At 40.5% G+C, this 18,675-nt stretch overlaps 1 protein-coding gene and 1 long non-coding RNA gene across 4 annotated transcripts in view; one reads left to right on the top strand and one right to left on the bottom strand.

Annotated features, from left to right (window-relative positions):
* Window positions 1–5,124: 5,124 nt before the first annotated feature.
* LOC113109310 (uncharacterized) lies at window positions 5,125–8,692 on the bottom strand. 2 transcript variants are annotated; one of them, XR_003292932.1, is made up of 3 exons: window positions 8,642–8,692; window positions 6,577–6,721; window positions 5,125–6,448 (listed from the first exon to the last, which is right to left on the bottom strand). It is a non-coding gene; the product is annotated as an uncharacterized LOC113109310 (long non-coding RNA). The 2 variants fall into 2 exon arrangements; XR_003292933.1 differs by having other exon boundaries at window positions 5,125–6,424.
* Window positions 8,693–16,515: 7,823 nt separating this feature from the next.
* LOC113109309 (G-protein coupled receptor 183-like) overlaps window positions 16,516–18,675 on the top strand; it is a 2,417-nt gene continuing 257 nt past the window's right edge. The window contains exons 1-2 of one of the 2 annotated variants that reach the window (XM_026272928.1): window positions 16,516–16,581; window positions 16,779–18,675. The exon at window positions 16,779–18,675 is cut by the window's right edge and continues 257 nt beyond it. In XM_026272928.1, coding sequence (XP_026128713.1) covers window positions 16,789–17,814 — 1,026 coding nt within the window. In that variant the 5' untranslated portion in view covers window positions 16,516–16,581; window positions 16,779–16,788 and the 3' untranslated portion in view covers window positions 17,815–18,675. Of the gene's footprint in view, window positions 16,582–16,748 lie in introns of both variants that reach the window. The other variant, XM_026272929.1, reaches the window with a different exon arrangement.

The following is an 18,675-nucleotide window of genomic DNA, read 5'->3' as shown; positions in this document are numbered from 1 at the left end:
GAAAGTATACACTATCTAATAATATGTCTCACAACCAAAACGACTGAATTTGTGACTTTAGTGCTTTCAGTGGAATTCACAGGAGAGCACCATATTCATGGAATGTGCTGTGAAACCACCAACACTTTGTGAAACCACCTACCAAAACCAAAGCAAACAGCTTCAGGATCTCTCCAGAATGAATCCACTCCTGTCACATTTGTAGTTCCTACAAAAAATTTAGAAAAATACTTTTTACAACACAAAATGAAAAAATCAAAACACATAAATAGGCAAAATGCTCTCTATCTCCCTCTGAAGTGTTTTTCTCTCTCTTTCACACACACACACACACACACACACACACACTTCAGGGCAGACAGTCGGGGCACGGCTCATCTATGTGAAGCCAGCTGGCTGTGGCGTCCCTGAGAGCCGAGCACTTGTCCCCCGCTGAGTGCAATTGAGAAGCGCAGACCTGCCTTTACTCTACACACAGCCCAGAGCCAGGCCTGACAGACACTGTCAGTCTAAAACACAGCGACGCAGGGCCCGTGGCCTTATCACCGTGCACTCAAACACGCAAATATACGCAGGGCACTTTTGCCACCTCTCACCGTCTTCGTGTATGTGTTAGTTACACATTTGTTTCCTTTCGAAAATGCACTCTGAGTGTCGGTTCCCGAGAGAGTGGAGGCAGCTAAACGGAGTGCTAAATTTGACAAGCAGCTAAAGGTACGCAGAATGTCTTCACGCGAGTGTAAATGAGTGACACCGCCAGAGATGTGCGTCCGAGAAAGCCACGTGTAATTGGTGATGATGGGAATGGACACAAGCCACATGAGACCGCTGACAAAGAACCAGCTTCGCTACCAACAAAGGGCTGGCGGGAGAGATGACGGCTCTGAAAGGGGCAGGGCAGCTTCAAAGCCCGCCAGAGTCATTCTTTTCTTCTTCACACACCCAGAGAGCCTCTAAAAAGTGATATTTCAGCATATCATTATCATTCAGCCTGGATGAATTCACAGTCGAAGATCAAAAGAACAGTTGCATGAGAGAGATATAAAGATATATCATAATTACCCTAGGTGGGCTGAGACTCGAATGTAAATGGGTCACATCAGGCTATATGTGTGAGCAACATTACATTAGAAGTATAGATTAGTTTCCTAAAGCCGCATGGTGAAAGAGCCCGATAATAGGGGGTTTACCAAGGTAAAGCACGTTGTATGTATTTGGCTGGTCATTTGATCTCAACATGTCAGCCCCCACAAGACGACCAGATCTGGCAGAATAAAACAAGAGCTTGTATTGCACTGCTATGACTGCAGTATTCATCTCATGGTTTTCAACACATTTTTCAAAAGTACTAATCATTTATTTACATGCAACTTTAACTTAACCTGACAATTTGGTCTTTCGCCATCTCTTATATAGTGTTAACAGTAAAGTTCTGCTGAAATTCTGCTAAAACTGTACTGATAAATCAGATCTGTGAATCGAATTTGATCATCTTCATGCATAAATCAATCAACTAATATGTATTCAGCAACAAAACACTAGGGAAACTGAATGCTTGTATTACAGTTTAGGGAACTAAAGATTGGTAAACATGCCAAGTCAGACATGTTCCTGGATCAACATCTTTTGTTGAGCCTGGAACAACATTACAGTCCATCCCTATCCCGATCCCTACCCCTAAACCCTACCCATATCCCAAAAATCAGAGGCATATGATAACTGAATAACAAGTGTGCAGATGCACTGAATGCTTGATGTAACCATAAAACAGTCATTTCCTGCAAATTAATTCCTCAGTTCTGATTGGATGATTGGAGTGTTCAAGTTCAATGAATATTAGCTTCTATAAAAATAAATTGAGGTTAAAATGAGGCAGATAAGAAATTGAACTTTCATTCATATAAAAATCTTAATATCTTTATCACTGCATATTCATGCATATATTATCTGTGTATTTGTATATGATGATATTGTATTCTATTTTTTGTTTTCAAATTATGTGTTTATGGATTTACGAGGCAGTTACTCCTTTAAGTGGATTTGGTAGAATTTGGTTCCATCTAGTGGTCAGGAAAAGAACGAACAGGTTTTATACTGTTAAAAAAAAGTACTGCTTTATTTCACAGTATATAAAACAGTGAGGTGATTTAAGAAGTCTTAATCTTCAGTGTTGCATGCACTTTATTAAACTGACTAAACGAACTGCTATCAATAACATGCACAAAGCCGGCACCTGGTAGCCATGGCATTTGGCATGGCATTTTCACATCCATTAATAATTACTGTCATCTGTGTCTTAGGTGCTGGACCCCTGTGTGGATGATTGAGACCATTCCCCTGATAACTGCATATAAATTCGAAGTAATACCCGAATAGAAATGTGGAGGATTACATGTCACATGTTATGGAGCATTTTATGAGCAAAGTCCCATTTTGTCAGGAATGAATAACATAATTAAATTATACACTTTCTTAATTGCTTAGAGTGCTTTCTGCAAACCTTTTTTTGAAATCCTGTTCAGGTGAAAAGAAAAGTAGTACATTAATGCCTTTTTTTAAAAGAAACTCAATTACAAGCTCAAAGTGATTTAAACTTTGGTGTAAACACAGCCTTCAGTCGGTGACTGCCTTGTTTCAGTTTTACTTGATGTTGCACTTAAATGCCTAATTCCCTCCAAATCAGTTTCATCCGAACCTCCCTCCCCTTTCTGAACAAACAGAAAAAGGTCAGACTCCTAAGAACTGACTTTCATGTGTGTCTCACGCTGTGTCATCACTTTCAGTATCCAAAAACACTTTCTGTCACTTGCCAGTGCCGTCAACGCCCACTACTCTATACTACAAGTAACCGTCCATTGTGAGCTTCACCCTAAATTTCCAACATTCACGGTGCAAGATTCCGATGTGGTAAAATGACTGTCACACTACGTTACAAGCACTTTGAAGTCAGACTAAATAATAACATGTAGTGTCATGCAAAGGTTTTAATCCGATTGGGCGTATTTTTTTATTTATTATTATTTATTTATTTGCTTAATCAGATAATGCATTTGTACCTCAGTCTAGTCCAGCATTAGTCTAATCAGACAACTGTTCCCTGCATTGCACACATGCACTGAAAGACAGAGGAGAAGTGCCAATGCTGATTGCACATTTTACAATATTGTGCAACATGAAGAAGTTAGAAGGCACTTTTTTTGTCAACAGGAAGTGTCTGATCACTGCAAAAAAGGCTTAATTTACTTAGTATGGGGGGGGTGCATAAGTGCATTTTCCTTAAAATAAGTAATATGATCTGCCAGTGGGGTACGTAAAATACTCTTGTTTTAAGAATATTTTACCTGTTTTAAGCAAAATGCACTTAATTTTGTTTTCTTTTTCTCTCTCTGGAAATAAGAAATTATCTTGCGTCATATTTACTTATAGTAAATGCAATTTAATATTTTACATATTTAATATTTTTATTTTAAGATAAGCCTTTTTTTTTTTTTTTTTGCAACGATTATCCTGAAGTGTGAAATCTACGGACCAACAGTATGCTATTATCTGAGAAGCTGTCCACACGAGGAACTGGTGTTGTGACCTGTGTGAACTGTATCATAACTGACTGGTGACGATTAGTGACCTTTCGCTGCTTTTGAAAACCATTTACTTCAATTACAGTGTAAAAACCATCTGTAACTTACACTTCATGACTTGGTTGCAAAGCTCTCCTGTTGCATGCATGACCGGATGTAAACCAGATTTTCTACAAGATTGAGAGAGAAAATGTAGACTGCAGTAGATTGACTTTGAATACCCTATTCATGATGAGTGATTGTAGAAAAAATCCACTCTAAATAGTGACAAAACACGACCCATTAACACTAGGGCTGGGATGATAAATCGATGCAGAATCGATTCTCTGGAATCGATTTTGAGTTTAGATTTTAACATCAGATGGCGCTCTAATCTAGTTTTTATCTGCATACTCAAATGCTCATGTAAAAGAGTGCTAAAAGGGTGCTTGTGCTTGTGAGTCATGTAATTTCACTTCATCTTAGAATGCTTTTATGATGCAAGATTAATGTAAACACAGCCCACGGTGAACACCTTTGTAATTCGCTTCACCTTTTTAATTTTATGAATGATTATTTTAGGTTCAAGTGTCTGTAATGATTTGGAAACGAGTAGAGTACGGGTGTTTCTAAAGCATGCAGTGCCATCTGCTGTTCAAAGCTAAGCTCAGAATCGATTCAAGAAAGAATCGCGATGCATTCGGAAAATCTCAGAATCGATGCTGAATCATTTCTTTTTTCGTAATGCATAGGTTTATTTTCCCAGCCCTAATTCGTGCATGTTAGCCTCATTTATGAGCGGCTATGCGGTGGTTTTGGCTAGCCTCCTACTTTTTTGTCTCATACAGTGCACTGCCTGTGTCTGAGAAACAAACAAAAAAAGGAGCGTATTAACAGACGACCTATGCTCATATTTATATTTCCAAACAGTCAGTCAGTGTTCTCTATTCATTTATTGTCGAGTCGGCTGCGGTAGGGCCAGTTGAAATCGATGCTTCTCTGCAGCGAGAGAGACAACACTGTGCCAGGGCAGTCAGACCTCGCGGGGCAGCACTGGCGACATCTTCCAACTAAATCATAGCTAAGGTTTATCCCAAAAAACACTGTGCCAGGGCAGTCAGACCTCGCGGGGCAGCACTGGCGACATCTTCCAACTAAATCATAGCTAAGGTTTATCCCAAAAAAAAGTCCCTATGTTTGTCAGTATATATATTCCATGGAAAAAACACACTAAAAGCGTTTGAAAGTTGGTAAGGCCTTGTCCACCCTAATACGTTTTCGTTTGAAAACGCATCTTTTTCTCTCCTTTTTGGCCTTCCGTCGTTTTCAGTCGAGGAAAATGGAGCTTTTTGAAAACCCTCTGCAAAGTGGATAAATGTGAAAACGGAGGCTTTTGAAAACGATTACGCAATTTTATTCATGTGAGGCATATTATATAGATATCTGTGTTTGTATTGTGAATGTTATGTGCTATGCAGTATACACTTTCTCACTATTGCTACAGACGTGTTACTTTGTACACTCTTAATATCACAGTTCTGCAAAGGTGAAAGCAAATTTACTCGCAATTGCTATTTACAACAAAACATGAAGGCAGTTGCATTTTAGATCAGACAAACAATCATGTGTGCGACCTGGTTGCATCAGTGAATGGTGGGATCTTTTCATAAATAAAATAATCCTGTCAGAAGAACTGCATACAAATTTATCATGTCTGTTCTTTCGTATCATCTGCAGTGAGCTTTTTCGAGGATTTGCGCATGCGCAGAAATATAACCTTTTTTTAAAGTTTCAGTGTTGACGAGACAAAGTTTGCAAAACGCTAGAAAATGCTAGTGCGGACGGAGAGCGTTTTAAAACGAAAATGCCGTTTTCAAATGCACCCGGATAAAAGAAGATGTAGTCTAAATCTAGCGCTGAAGTTGCGCTCGTGTGTGTAAGGCGCAGGAGCTGATGGCAGCAGGCGGTGGATGTGGCGGTCAGTGGATACTGTGGACGAGTTCTTCTGTGTCATCACGTTCTACAAGTTCTACGTCCGGACAGCAAGCAGTTTTGGCCCACATCCGGCCTGCATGGGACAGCTTCAGTCTTGGAACTTTCACACTTAGTAACATACAGCTGTGTCCTAGCCACAGTGCAACGTCAAAAGAGACCCCTCTCAAACGCGTTCCGAACATTATTTAAACAACCAGCATTGCGGTACTTTAAAAATTCATATCATAAGAAAAAGAAACACCGGTAATCAGTAAAAACCAGTATACCGCCCAGCACTAGGCTATTACAGATTACAGGTATGTCAAAGCAGCTTTCCAGTATTAAACAGAAAAATCATATGTCGAAGAAACCAAAACTCCATCATTCTTCTCTGGCCAGATGAATCCAGCAGTTTAAGTAATGTTTTATTAACAAATTTCGGGAAGAGCATGCACAGATAATTAACACGGCCAGTTCATCATCAGTAATTACACCATCTATCTAATCAGCACAAGAGAGAACCCCTATAAATTATCAACGCAGCCATACCTTCATTATTTCTAGTCTTTCAGTATCCCTCCACCACCCCGACTCCTCACCTTCAGCCTGTTCCTACCCCAGCACAGGGAGGAACACTCAGGAGGAGCGCTTGGAGCCCTCTCCTCAGAAAGCACGCCAAATACGCATAACCTTTACTCTGTACATTATCTGTAAGTGTGAACTCATGAATTGCAGACTGCAACACATGTCAGATTGTGCAGAGGACTGGTTTGGTTCCTGTGGTCTTGTCCCAATGGCTGTCTAGGCGATGAGGGCGGAGGGGATCTTTCTCTGGGGCTCATCTAGTTGTCTTGTCTCAGCTGACATTCAGAGCTGTCAAGGGCGTATCTGATCTGGATACAGACTAGATCTGGTAACTACAGTAACCTCGGAATAAGAATGAGACGGTCTAATATTTACGTAGATGCAAATTACGTAGATGCAAATGAGAACAATAAATCACATTTTAATTGTAGTAAACCCTCTAAACTTTTACACATATTACCTTAAGTCTTAGTGATTAAAGTACACACACACACAGTGTAGTTGCAGCAGTCTGGTCATGTGTTTGAAGCCTTGGAAGAAGTGACTGGCCAGCATCTGAAAACTTGTAATGATGAGAAAGCACCAATGAAGTCTTTGGCCACACCCTGATGGAAAAATAAAGTACAATTGAAACTATTATTTTATGACAATAAATTATGCCTTTTAAAATGTAATTCCAGTTAATTCGATTTGTGATGAAACAGCAGTTGCAATCTTTTTTTTTAATCTGTCAATGTCAAGTTTGAGTCTCAGGCTGGCAGGAATTGTAGGTGGAGAGAGTGAATGTGCAGCACTCTCTCCACCTTCAATACCATGACTGAGGTGGCCTTGAGCAAGGCACCGAACCCCAACTGCTCCCTGGGTGCTGCAGCATAAATGGCTGCCCAATGCTCCAGGTGTCTGTTCATGGCGTGTGTGTGTGTGCACTTTGGATGGGTTAATTGCAGAGCATGAATTCTGAGTATGGGTCACCATACTTGGCTGGATGTCACCTTAACAGGCACCTGTGGCTTACCCTAGCTAATCTGAATGACAACGACCGCAAGATGCTCTTAAATGCTCCAGTCACTACCTCCGGCCTCTTTGGTGATGCCGTGGAGTTGGTCATGCATCGTTTCTCCGAGACACAGAAGTGAGCCAAGGCGATGAGCTACGTGAAGCCCGTCACTCACTCCAGTCATAGTCTGCGAGGTCCTGCTCTTCTTGTACACCTCGCCAGGATCAGGGACCGGCTAAACAGCCCACCACTCCACGGCATCACCAAAGAGGCCGGAGGGAGTGACTGGAGCGTTTAAGAGCATCTTGCGGTCGGCCGAAACAAGCAGTGGTCAGGGCCTGGAAGGAAACATCAGGGTCAGAGGAGGAGCCCGCACCGCGAGATTTGAGAATAACCATTCACTCAATGCTTTTCAAATATATTTGTCGTAGACTTAAAGGTGCCATGTGTCATGTCTAGCAAAAAAATCAAGTCATACTCCACATTCCATACCAGATGGGGGCAGTATACCTCAATAAAGTGAATTGGTCTACTCTAGAGTAACAAACGAGAAATGGCATAGTCTCTATGCTTCGCCCCTACCTTCACAAAAACCCTAGAGCCATAGACGAAGCCTAAGAGGACGTTTTGCCTCCGGAGGAATGTTGGGTGATGTCAAGTTATTTTGAAACATGACATCTTCAAGCTACTCCCCTTCACCTTTACTAGTGAATATGTTCATATTCGTATTGTTCATATTACATTTTGAGTTGTATATGTGACCTTTGGTTAATCTGGCCCAGTTTGCCCCATTCTTCCACAGCACTCACACACACTGAGATTGTGGATGATATTTTACTTTATTTCCCTGCACACAGAGCAGTGGAAAGAAGAGAATTGTGAGTCACGCTAATACAGCTCCATCCACACCAGTTCCCTCTAGCTCTGCTGTTCTCAGTATAACGGTTTACTCAAATTGTTGTACTTAAAACAACAAACAAAAGTAAAACACATTTTGAAATGTAATTTCTCCAGGAAATTATACACACTTTTTCCAATACTCTTTCTAGATGTAATGTTTTGTGATTTATATGGATGATTTGAGATAATCATCCATTTTACGGTAACAGTAGAATAAAATCGAATGGAAAACTAAGTAAAACAATGAATTGAGAGCTCTACAAAATACAGTTAACAATAAACATTCCAAACATATGTAAATTCTTAAATGATTTATGAAAATTACCTGCACACAGAGCAGTGGAAAGAAGAGAATTGTGAGTCACGCTAATACAGCTCCATCTGTTTGATAAATGATTTAATTTTTTTTTTTTAGAGAGCACATGGAAAAAATGGCGCACATTAAAAGATAATGGAGTTCGTGCAAACAGAAATAAAACTATCAAATTGCCCAAAAATACGAACAGAAAACACACTCAAAAATCAATGAATGTCCACTGTGTGCAATCCCTAACATACATCTTCTAACATTCGATATAAAACCAGTATTTTTTACTTTTAATGTGGAGCTGCAACAGAAACGACTCACCCACAGCAGTTCCCTCTAGCTCTGCTGCAGTTCATTCGAACTCCATGCGCTATAGCGCCACCAGCGCAGCCAATAGGAAGCGCGATCACATTACAGCAGGATTTAATTAAAGAACCCTCATCTATAATATTTATCCCGTTACATATATACACATTATTTGAATTTAATTAATTTGACAGACAGCTTTCTGTCAACATCATTGGTCAACATCAGACAGCTGATGTTGACCAAGCTAGCGCAAACCAACGTAACCAGAGCTGCCAAATCTCAAGCATTCACCATGAGACACACGCAATTGACTCTTTTCTCACGCTTTCACGCCACACATCAGTTTTCTCACGCACAGAAAAGCAAAGTGGACACGGAGACCAACAGACTGGACAGAGCAGGTTAGTTATGATATAAAAAATGGGTAAGTTATAGCTAGCTAATTATCAAACGCAGCTACAGTTAGCCATCGTTAACATTAGCATGTTTATAGAACAGCCTTCGATACATTTCTATGTTTTAACTTCCCGAAAAAAATACGCAAACATTTAAAACAAACTTCTAGCGAAATACTAATAGCATCTTACTTACCAATCCAAAAGAAATGTTGCAAGTTCGGAGTCGAACCTCATTTCTTTCAAATCCATCAGTTGTCTCCAGTTGGCTTCTTTTCTTATCGGATTTGATTTGTGATTCCGAGCGCGGTTGTTTCCCTGTAGCGGGTGGTGGTGGTAAGGGGTCTCTTGCCAAGGGCTTCAGCCATTCTTCCGCTCTCTTCCCTGAACCGAAATGAAGTAGTGGGCTGTACTTTCCACACGATTGACATCAGGTTCAATTACGCCCACAAGAGTTATTCGTGTATTGCAGGTTGGCTGGTGGTTATGTTGCCCGCATACCGCCTCCCATGGCCGAAACTGATATTACGACACCTGTCGGGCCGTGGCTAGTAACGCTAAAGCTAATTAAGGTTGATATCTCTGCAGCACTATAACTTGACATTTTTTTAATGACATCATCGCCCTTATTTCTTCTCATTCTTTTGATGCGTGTAGGTCATTTTTTGGATATTTTTACCTCAATTTTTACACATGGCACCTTTAATATAATATGTCCTCTCAACTAAGCCCAAACAATAAAATTAGCTCAACTTAAATATTTTTGTCCTTCCAACATTTTGTTAATTGGATTTTTTTTACAGTGTATACATTTTCATTGTTTCAGTGCTTTCTACAGTCTCAGCTAAATATGCAGAGAACTAGTTGTCTCTGCATATCAAAGCCATTTGTAGGCAGATTTTCCCCGAAAAGTGTGAACACTGTGGTTTTGTGGCACATTGTTTGTGTCGGTGGCCTGACATGTCTTTTGCTGAACTAATGTCATGAATTTTGACTGAGACTACCTTTTTATTAGAACAATTAGAAAAGTGTTCTTGGAAACACATATGGAAACAATCATTATTTTTGTAAAACTGCCTCAAAGGCCACAGAAATAATATACCAATCTGAATACCCGCTCTAACATGCTTATCTAATCTTATCTAAAAACTAGATTTAACAAACTGAACCCTGTAGTAAAGTATTCAACAACTACAATCTTATGTATATCTATAATGACTAATGCAAATGTGTTTATATAATCTGTAGCAAATTGCACAGCAGTTGTTGTTATGTTAAAAAAGAAAATATGTAAAAGCGCATATAGTGCCAGGCTCTGTGCAAGATAAAGACAACAGGAATATCTTTAAGCGACCATTAAAATAATATCAAAATATCCCTGCCTATTGTTGATAAATACCAGTAGTGACACTGGAAATGTCTACACTGGTTAAAAATGTATTAATCAGTTGTCCCAATGTTTATTATGCAATAGTCTCTTTAGTAGTGAATGGACTCGTGTGCACGATCTACCTAGGGAACTGACTGAGATGAAGTCTGCTTTGATTAGAGCCTTTTGAAAGAATTTAGTTGTTTAATCTCATTCGGAATGACAAAATCCTCTCCGAAATGCCTTCACGAGAACAGAAACGCCATGTAATGCGGCCCATTTGAAAAGAGTAGTGATGGGAAGCTCGGATTATTTTACAGACTCAGACCTTTGAGTCTCGTTCAGCAAAATGAACAAATCTTCTTTGAGTAATTTTGTTACTTTTTATCAAAATATAATTAAAATGTTACGTGTTCACTAACATGTCTACTAGTACATATGCAAACGTTGATCACACTACAAATAATATAAAACTATAATGCTATAAGAAACAGAAAATATTAATTTATTGTTTACCTGGGTCTTCTGTCTGTGATTAGCTCACCTTGCCTCTAATCTGACAAGTCTTTGGGTTTGAGTCATTCTTTCATCAGTGACAGACCCATAAGCTTTAACCTATGGAGTCTGAGTCGGCAAGAGAATTGATTCGTTCATCTATCGAGTCATCGGTTTGAGTCGTTCCTTCATCATGTGACAGACCCATAAGCTTTGACCATAGACTGCATAAAAGGAGTTCCTCTTCAGGAACTCGAGCTGCATCGAGAACGTTTGGGGAATGTGTCCAGAGTGACGTCTCTGAATAACATGTATAATCAGTCCAAAGGAAGGGCGAGACGTCATAGGCGGGTGACGTCAGAGACCAGGAAGCATAAAAGCTTGAGCGGCGAAGCCGGTAATCAGCCTTGTGTCTTCAGCAAGCACTCTGTGTGTGTGTCAGTCGCTATCTGTTTGTGAGTCTTATTTAGTGTCGTTTGTCCACTGATAAACTCCATTGTCAGAGCTTCAATCAAGAGAAGTTTTGGGCGAGAGCAGGCAGCGTTCAGGCTGTGTGTTTTCCCTGCCAAAAAAAAAAAAGGGAAGGGACACACGCAGCTCGTGTGTTGTCTGCTTGAGAGTGAAGCACGCAGTGTCAGCTCTCGAGGGACTTGACGGCTGCGATGCGAAACTTTGCTTCACTCTCAGAAGGCTCTCTTTGAGGAGAGAGCTTTCACTGGTGTTTCTCGCGGTGCCAGCCGCGCTTTCGCCGAGGCAAAGCAGTGGTTGTGCTCACGGGATTTGCTATCAGATCTGATGGGAGGAATGTAAGACGGGCAAGTCCCTATCTTCTTTCTTTGCCACCACCTTGTGTGGGCCCAGGACGAATTCCTCTCGCTCTGAGCAGTTCACATTCCTGGGCATCTTAATATGGGAGCAGACATCCTGTTGAGGCAGGGGCCGAGGCCCGGGTAATGGCGGCTTCACACCAAGGTGGTGAAGCAGAGTTGGAGAGTTTGGCCAGACTCGGGTGGATCTGTTACGACTCCAGAGACATCGCACTGTCCCCTCTGGCTTCCTCTGACTCATCCAGCTCCACTGGGGCTGGACGCATGGTACAGACGTGGCCAAAGCTTCATCTGTACATTTTTCCCCCGATTGCTCTGCTCTCGGGAGTTCTGGAGAGAGTCCGGCTGCTGTTAGTAGCCCCGTTCTGGCCGGGCCGGGAATGGTTCCTGGGCCTGATTTCTCTTTTTGACTGCACTCCATGGGAGGTTCCTGTCAGGAGAGATCTCCTCTCGCAGGCGGAAGGTGCACCCCCGCATGGAGCTTAGAGTCTGTTGGTGTGGTCTCTGAGGAGGCACAACTCTTAGCTTCCCATCTCTCAACCAAGGTTGTAAGACCATTCTCCAATCCAGAGCTCCCTCAATGAGGAAACTTTATGCCTTGAAGTGGAAACTTTTCACTTCTTGGTGCGGAGCCCGCCAGCTCGACCCAGTTAACTGCTCCCAGTTAATTGACCCACTCCACCCTGAAGGTCTACGTGGCGGCCATGGTGGCCTACCGTGCCCCTCTTGGTGGCCAGTCAGTGAGCAGAAACCCTCTGGTTACATGTTTCCACCATGGTGCGCTGAGGCTAGGCCTCCAGCCAGAAGAAGCTTATGCTAAGCGGTGATCAGGATGCTATCCTAAGCTTCGAGTTCTCTGATCTCCCCTTTCCTGGGGGTCAAGACTCACTCCTTCTGAAGTTTGGCCATTGGACGGGTTGTCCCTGATTTCTGTCAGGCTCCTTCTCCTTCTCTTGCTTTAGCTGTGCTCTTCCACACTAGGCAGAGATTTGAAATTCTGGAGGCATGGGCATTCTCGTTCCCCAAACGTTCTCTACGCAGCTCGAGTTCCTGAAGAGGAACGTCTAAGGTTACGTATGTAACCCTGGTTCCTCAAAGGAACGAGACGCTGCGTCACAGTGCCACACTTACGGCATCTCTGGCTGACGCTTGCTTCATCCCTTGAGGCTGATTACCGTCTTCGCCACTCAAGCTTTTATGCTTCCTGGTCTCTGACATCACCCGCCTATGACGTCTCGCCCTTCCTTTGGACTGATTATACATGTTATTCAGAGACGTCATGCTGGACGCGTTCAAACGTTCTCGACGCGGCGTCTCGTTCCTTCGAGGAACAAGGGTTACATACGTAACCTTAGTCGTTACCCTGGCAACACATTTTTTTTCTCTTTATGATTTTAGGTGTACTGCCTGTTTTAATGTTTGAATTGTTTAATAATACTAAAAAAAGACTGTATAAAAGGCTTTAACCTATTGTTCGTTCTTTTGTCACGTGATGTGACCGCATTGGATTGAGAAATTAATTTACAAGCTTCCTTACAAACGGGTGCATAGTCATTATTATCATCATCATCATCATTATCATTATTATAATTATTATTTACTCTTAAAGTTCTGTACAGTACAGTTTCTGGCCTCAAATTGTAACTTTTTACTTCTTGCAGTTTATAAATGTGTGAATTTCTGTCATGATGGTTATTTTTCCATACACTGAATGTTGTAACAAAGATAATAAAAAGGTTGGTCATTATTATTATTATTAAGTCTTTTTCCGGCTTAGACTGCATAGATTAAAGCTTATGGGTCTGTCACGTGATGAATGAACGACTCGCAAAACCTGAAGACTCATGAGATGATCTAATCTGTTCTCTTTCCGGCTTAAGACCGCATTGGTTACACTTATGGGTCTGTCACGTGATGAACAAATGACTTGAAAAACCTGAAGACTCATGAGATGAACTAATAAATTCTCTTTCCAGCTCAGACTGCATTGACTGAAACAGCTGAACTATTAGACTAATTCCAGTACAGAACTTATAGAATTTTGCGAACACGTGACTGAATGAATCACTCCCAGAGATGACTTAATTTTCCCGAGTTACATTAAAGATTCGTTGAAAATGAATGAAAAAAAAAAAAACGACCCATTACTAGAAAAGAGCCTAGCATTGGCTTATAAAAGACAGAGACTGCGCGATTTCTTCATATTTTTTATCATCACGGAAACACAAAAATATCATAAAACAGGCCAAAATTAAATAAAAATTAATTATAGTAACACAGCTTTTAACATTAAGGGTAAGTTCACCCAAGAATGAAAATTTGTCCATCTTCTACTCACCCTTGAATCATCCTAGGTGTATGTGACTTTCTTCTTTCAGAATAATCGAATCCAAGTTCTATTAAATATTGTCCTTGCTCTTCCAAGCCTTTCAACGGGGGTAAGTGGGTGTTTGTTGTCAAAATTCAGAAAATGTGAAATAAAGTGTGCACATTTGTAATAAAACGTCCCTCACACTCCGGGGAAGGAATAAAGGCCCACTGTAGCGAATCCATGCATTTTTGTAAGTTAAATATCCAGATTTCAAACGTAATAACACTTTTTTTCACACTTCTGCTGACTGTTGCGAATCGGAAGACGTGCAAGCGGATGTTGTAGTTAGTCAGCGATGCATGGTTAGTAAAAGCGGGGAGAAAAAAAAAACATAATGCTGGGTACAATTTAGAAGCACAAAACAAGGATTTCCAAAGAAAACATTTTGGGGATTTTAAAATAAGCCAAGAGGAGACTGGTGCAGTCGATGCTGGCGTCATCAGGGATCTGCGCGCAGCAATTGATCTTGCACTGATGGCTACTAAGTGCTCTGCTCAAGCCATCGGCCATTCCATGGAGTTCATGGTCATCCTTAACATGCACCTGTGGCTTTCCCTAGCTGATCTGAAGGACGCCGGTCACGGATCATTTCTCCGAGATGCAGAAGCATGCCAAGGCGATGAGCCATGTGATACCCTGTCACTCACTTCAGTCATTGTCTGTGAGGTTCCACTCTTCTTGTGCACATCGACAGGATCAGGGACCGGCTAGACAGCCCACCGTGACGCCCTGCCCCAAACCAGACGCTCGTTTCAGCCGAAACAAGCAGTGGTCAGGGCCTGGAAAGGAAACGTCACAGTCAGAGGAGGAGCACGCACCGCGAGATTTGAAAATAACCATTCACTCAATTTTTTTCAAATAAATTTGTGTAAACGTAAGATAATATGTCCTCTCAACTAAGCCTAAGCAATAAAATTAGCTAAATTTAAATAATTTTGTTCTTCCAACATTTTGTTAATTGGATTTTTTACAGTGTATACATTTTCAGTGTTTCAGTGCTTTCTACAGTCTCAGCCAAATATGCAGAGAACTAGTTGTCTCTCTAGTTTGTCCCGAAAAGTGTGAACACTGTGGTTTTGTGGCACATTGTTTGTGTCGGTGGCCTGACATGTCTTTTGCTGAACTAATGTCATTGATTTTGAATGAGACTAGCTTTTTATAAGAACAATTAGAAAAGTGTTCTTGGAAACACATATGGAAACAATCATTATTTTTTGTAATACTGCCTCAGAGGCCACAGAAATAATATACCAGTCTTTATACCCACTCTAACATGCTTATCTAATCATTAAACAAGATTAAAAAATTATTGGTAATTTTTTAGTTTATGATACCATGCATTCATGGATTAGTACTTTTAACAAACTGACCACTGTAGTAAAGTATTCAACAACTACAGTCTTATGAATATCTATAATGACTAATGCAAATGTGTTGATATAATCTGTAGCAAGTTGCACAGCAGTTGCTGTTATGTTAAAAAAGAAAATATGTAAAAGCGCATATAGTGCCAGGCTCTGTGCAAGATAAAGACCACAGGGATATCTTTAAGTGAACGTCTCTTGCACATTCCTTCACGTTTGTCATTATTGTGAAATGAATGGCAGTGCTTTTTGTTCTTTTTTTTTTTTTACTACTTTCATCAACAGAAAACCAAGTGATTGGGAAACTGCTGCCATGTATCGAACATGAGGATGAGGCACAGTGCGGTCATAAGCCACAGATGTTATCGGCAGCCTGACTTGCTCGCTGGATACTGCAGACTACCTGTGTTTTCATACTAAATCAAAGTTGCACAACCACGCATATTTTGTTTTCAGTTAAACTTGATGCTTAAAGTGACTTCTGTTGTTCTGTCTAAAAGCAATCTCCAATATGTGTGCTTCCCGTGCCTGGGGTGTGTTACATTTATCCTGATGATGGTTTTGAAAAAGGATGTTGTTAAGCCCTGCAAAAGTACCTCAACATATTTGTTGGCATGTTAACTGGGTCAGTGCTGCAAAAATAAGAGCTTGTGGTGTATGTGAGCTGTTATAACCAGAAAAAGAGGTATGTTTTATCACAGGCATCGAAGCATGTTTTTCTGACTGTTTGTAATGAAAAATGATTGAATACATTGAGACTTTTAAGACTAGAGTTAACATGACCACTGGAACATTTAGTATATTTTAGCTGGAATCTCTTGGAATGTGTTGATGGCAAACAGTGTTTGTATAATATAGGTTTAATAAAAAATATATAAACGACAGTTATTAAAACTGGAGAGAACAAATAAAAAACAAGATGTTAAATGGACATAGCAAAATATATATATTTTTTTTCATGCCTATTTCACCCTAACAGAGACTTACAGGATACATTATCTAACCCCAGTTGATCTTAACCAATCAGGTTTAAGGGGGTGGGTTTCTTTCTAAGTAATTGAGCAAAAACGCTTACTAACTCAGTCACATTACCATCAGATTGAAAGAGAGAGAGCGACAATCAAACCTGCTGTGAGTATCAGACAATTATTGTGATTTACTGATGTGAAATCTTTTGGATAACAAATGATTTTCTATAAAAAAAAATTCAGTATTATAAATTATATATATATTTTTGTAATACTATGATTTTTTTGTTTTTATTAAACATTTTGTGGTATTTATTTCCTCCTAAACAGGTTTTTTTTAACAGTCTTGTATTTCCCCAGTCTCAGAAACATGACAGATCAAACTCCACAACAGACAATGCCAATGAATGACAGCTCCAAAAACCAGACTTGTGATGTATTCATCTACAAGGAGTCTGCGCGGATCATCTTTCCCACTTTCTATTGCCTGGTTTTTATCATCAGCGTGGCAGGTAACAGCCTGGTCCTCTGCATCACCTGTCAGAAAAAGCAGAAGATGAACTCCACCACCATGTATATCATCAACCTGGCCATCTCCGACACCCTCTTCACCTTGGCTCTTCCCGGCAGGATCATCTACTACATCCAAGGCTTCGACTGGCCTTTTGGAGATTTCTTGTGCCGGCTGACTGCCATGATCTTCTACAGCAATACCTATGCTAGCATCGCCTTCATGACCTGCATCAGTGTAGATCGCTACTTGGCCATGCTGCACCGTCAGAGATGTCAAAGACTAAGGAAAAACAAAGTTGTGCGAGGTATCTGCATTCTGGTATGGGTGGTAGTGCTTCTTGAAACGTCTCCTCTGCTCATGAAGAACACCATGGAATACAGGTCCGGTCATCGAACGTGCATGGAGTTCTCTAATTTTGATAGCCCCAGGATGGCATACGTTCTCCTGTTTGCTTGCATAATTGGGTTTTGCATTCCATTGGGACTCATCCTGTGCTGCTACAGTCAGGTCAGCTACAAGCTCTCCAAGACGGCCAAGGAAAACCCGGTGACCAGCAGGTCTGGCAGCAACAGCAGAGCCAAAAATATGATCCTGCTCATTTTGCTGAGCTTTGGCGTGTGTTTCAGTCCCTATCACATCAACATCATTCAGTATGCAGTTAGAAGGCTGTACAATGAGCCCACTTGTGAGGACTTAAAGACTTTGAAAATGTCCCTGCAGGTAACCGTTTCCATGATGAACTTTAACAGCTGCCTTGACCCTATTATTTACTTTTTTGCTATCAAAACGTACAAGCAGAGAGTCATGAGTCTTTTTAAGAGCTACCTTTCCGTTTCAGCATCCTCAAGGAGCATGCAGGAAAACAGCAGCAGTAACACATGAGGGCCAATATTATGTGAAGAAAAATATGATGGTGCAAACTGCAGAGGAAATGTCTGCACACGTGTGAAAATTTGGTTAGATAGCTGTAGAGTGCAGAGTTTCATACTTTTTATTTCTGAGCATATGGAATACAATTTCTTATCATTGATGGTGTATCTGTTATTTTGTCTTGGGATTTTTGACCACATTTTCTGTGAACTTAAGATATCTGACATAAGATCACTGATATTATGTTGCTTTTTGGTGGTCATTAGGAATTTTAATATGAAACTAACATGCATTTGTCACTCATATGCATTTATAACTGAGGCTCATTTGTTTTTGTAATATATTTCAAAATTGAGAGATTGAGATTAATATGCTATTGGATTTGAATGTTTTTACTTGGTCTTGTAGGCCTGCCTTTGACGTCAAATGAAATTGAAAGGCTTAAAGCGAAAATGGGAAATTCTGTTATCATGTACTAATCCTCATGTTGTTCCAAACCCATACGAAATTTGTTCATCTTCAGAACACAAATGAAGATATTTTAATCAAATTTGAAATTTAAAAAAAAAAAAAAAAAAAAAAAATATGAATCATGCAATTTAATCCAAGTCTTTTGAGGAAACAGGAATGGTTTATTTGATAGCCAGCTTTGATTTTGGCTTTTTTTTTTTCAAATACAAATTGATATTCTAATTTATGTCCTGAAAATAAACAAACGTTTTTTTTTTTGGCTTGAAACAATATGAGGGCGAGCAGGGGCGTCGGACTGGGGGTAAAACCAGTACTGATTACCAGGGCCCAAGAGGAAGAGAGGGCCCTTGAAAAGTCTGGAATATATATTTCAGGGGGGCATTAGGACTGCCAATGCATAGG

The sequence above is a fragment of the Carassius auratus genome, chromosome 9 (assembly GCF_003368295.1).
Source record: "Carassius auratus strain Wakin chromosome 9, ASM336829v1, whole genome shotgun sequence".
Taxonomy (NCBI): domain Eukaryota; kingdom Metazoa; phylum Chordata; class Actinopteri; order Cypriniformes; family Cyprinidae; genus Carassius; species Carassius auratus.
The sequence above is the reverse complement of the archived record's forward strand: the minus strand, read 5'-3'. Positions and strand labels throughout refer to the sequence as shown.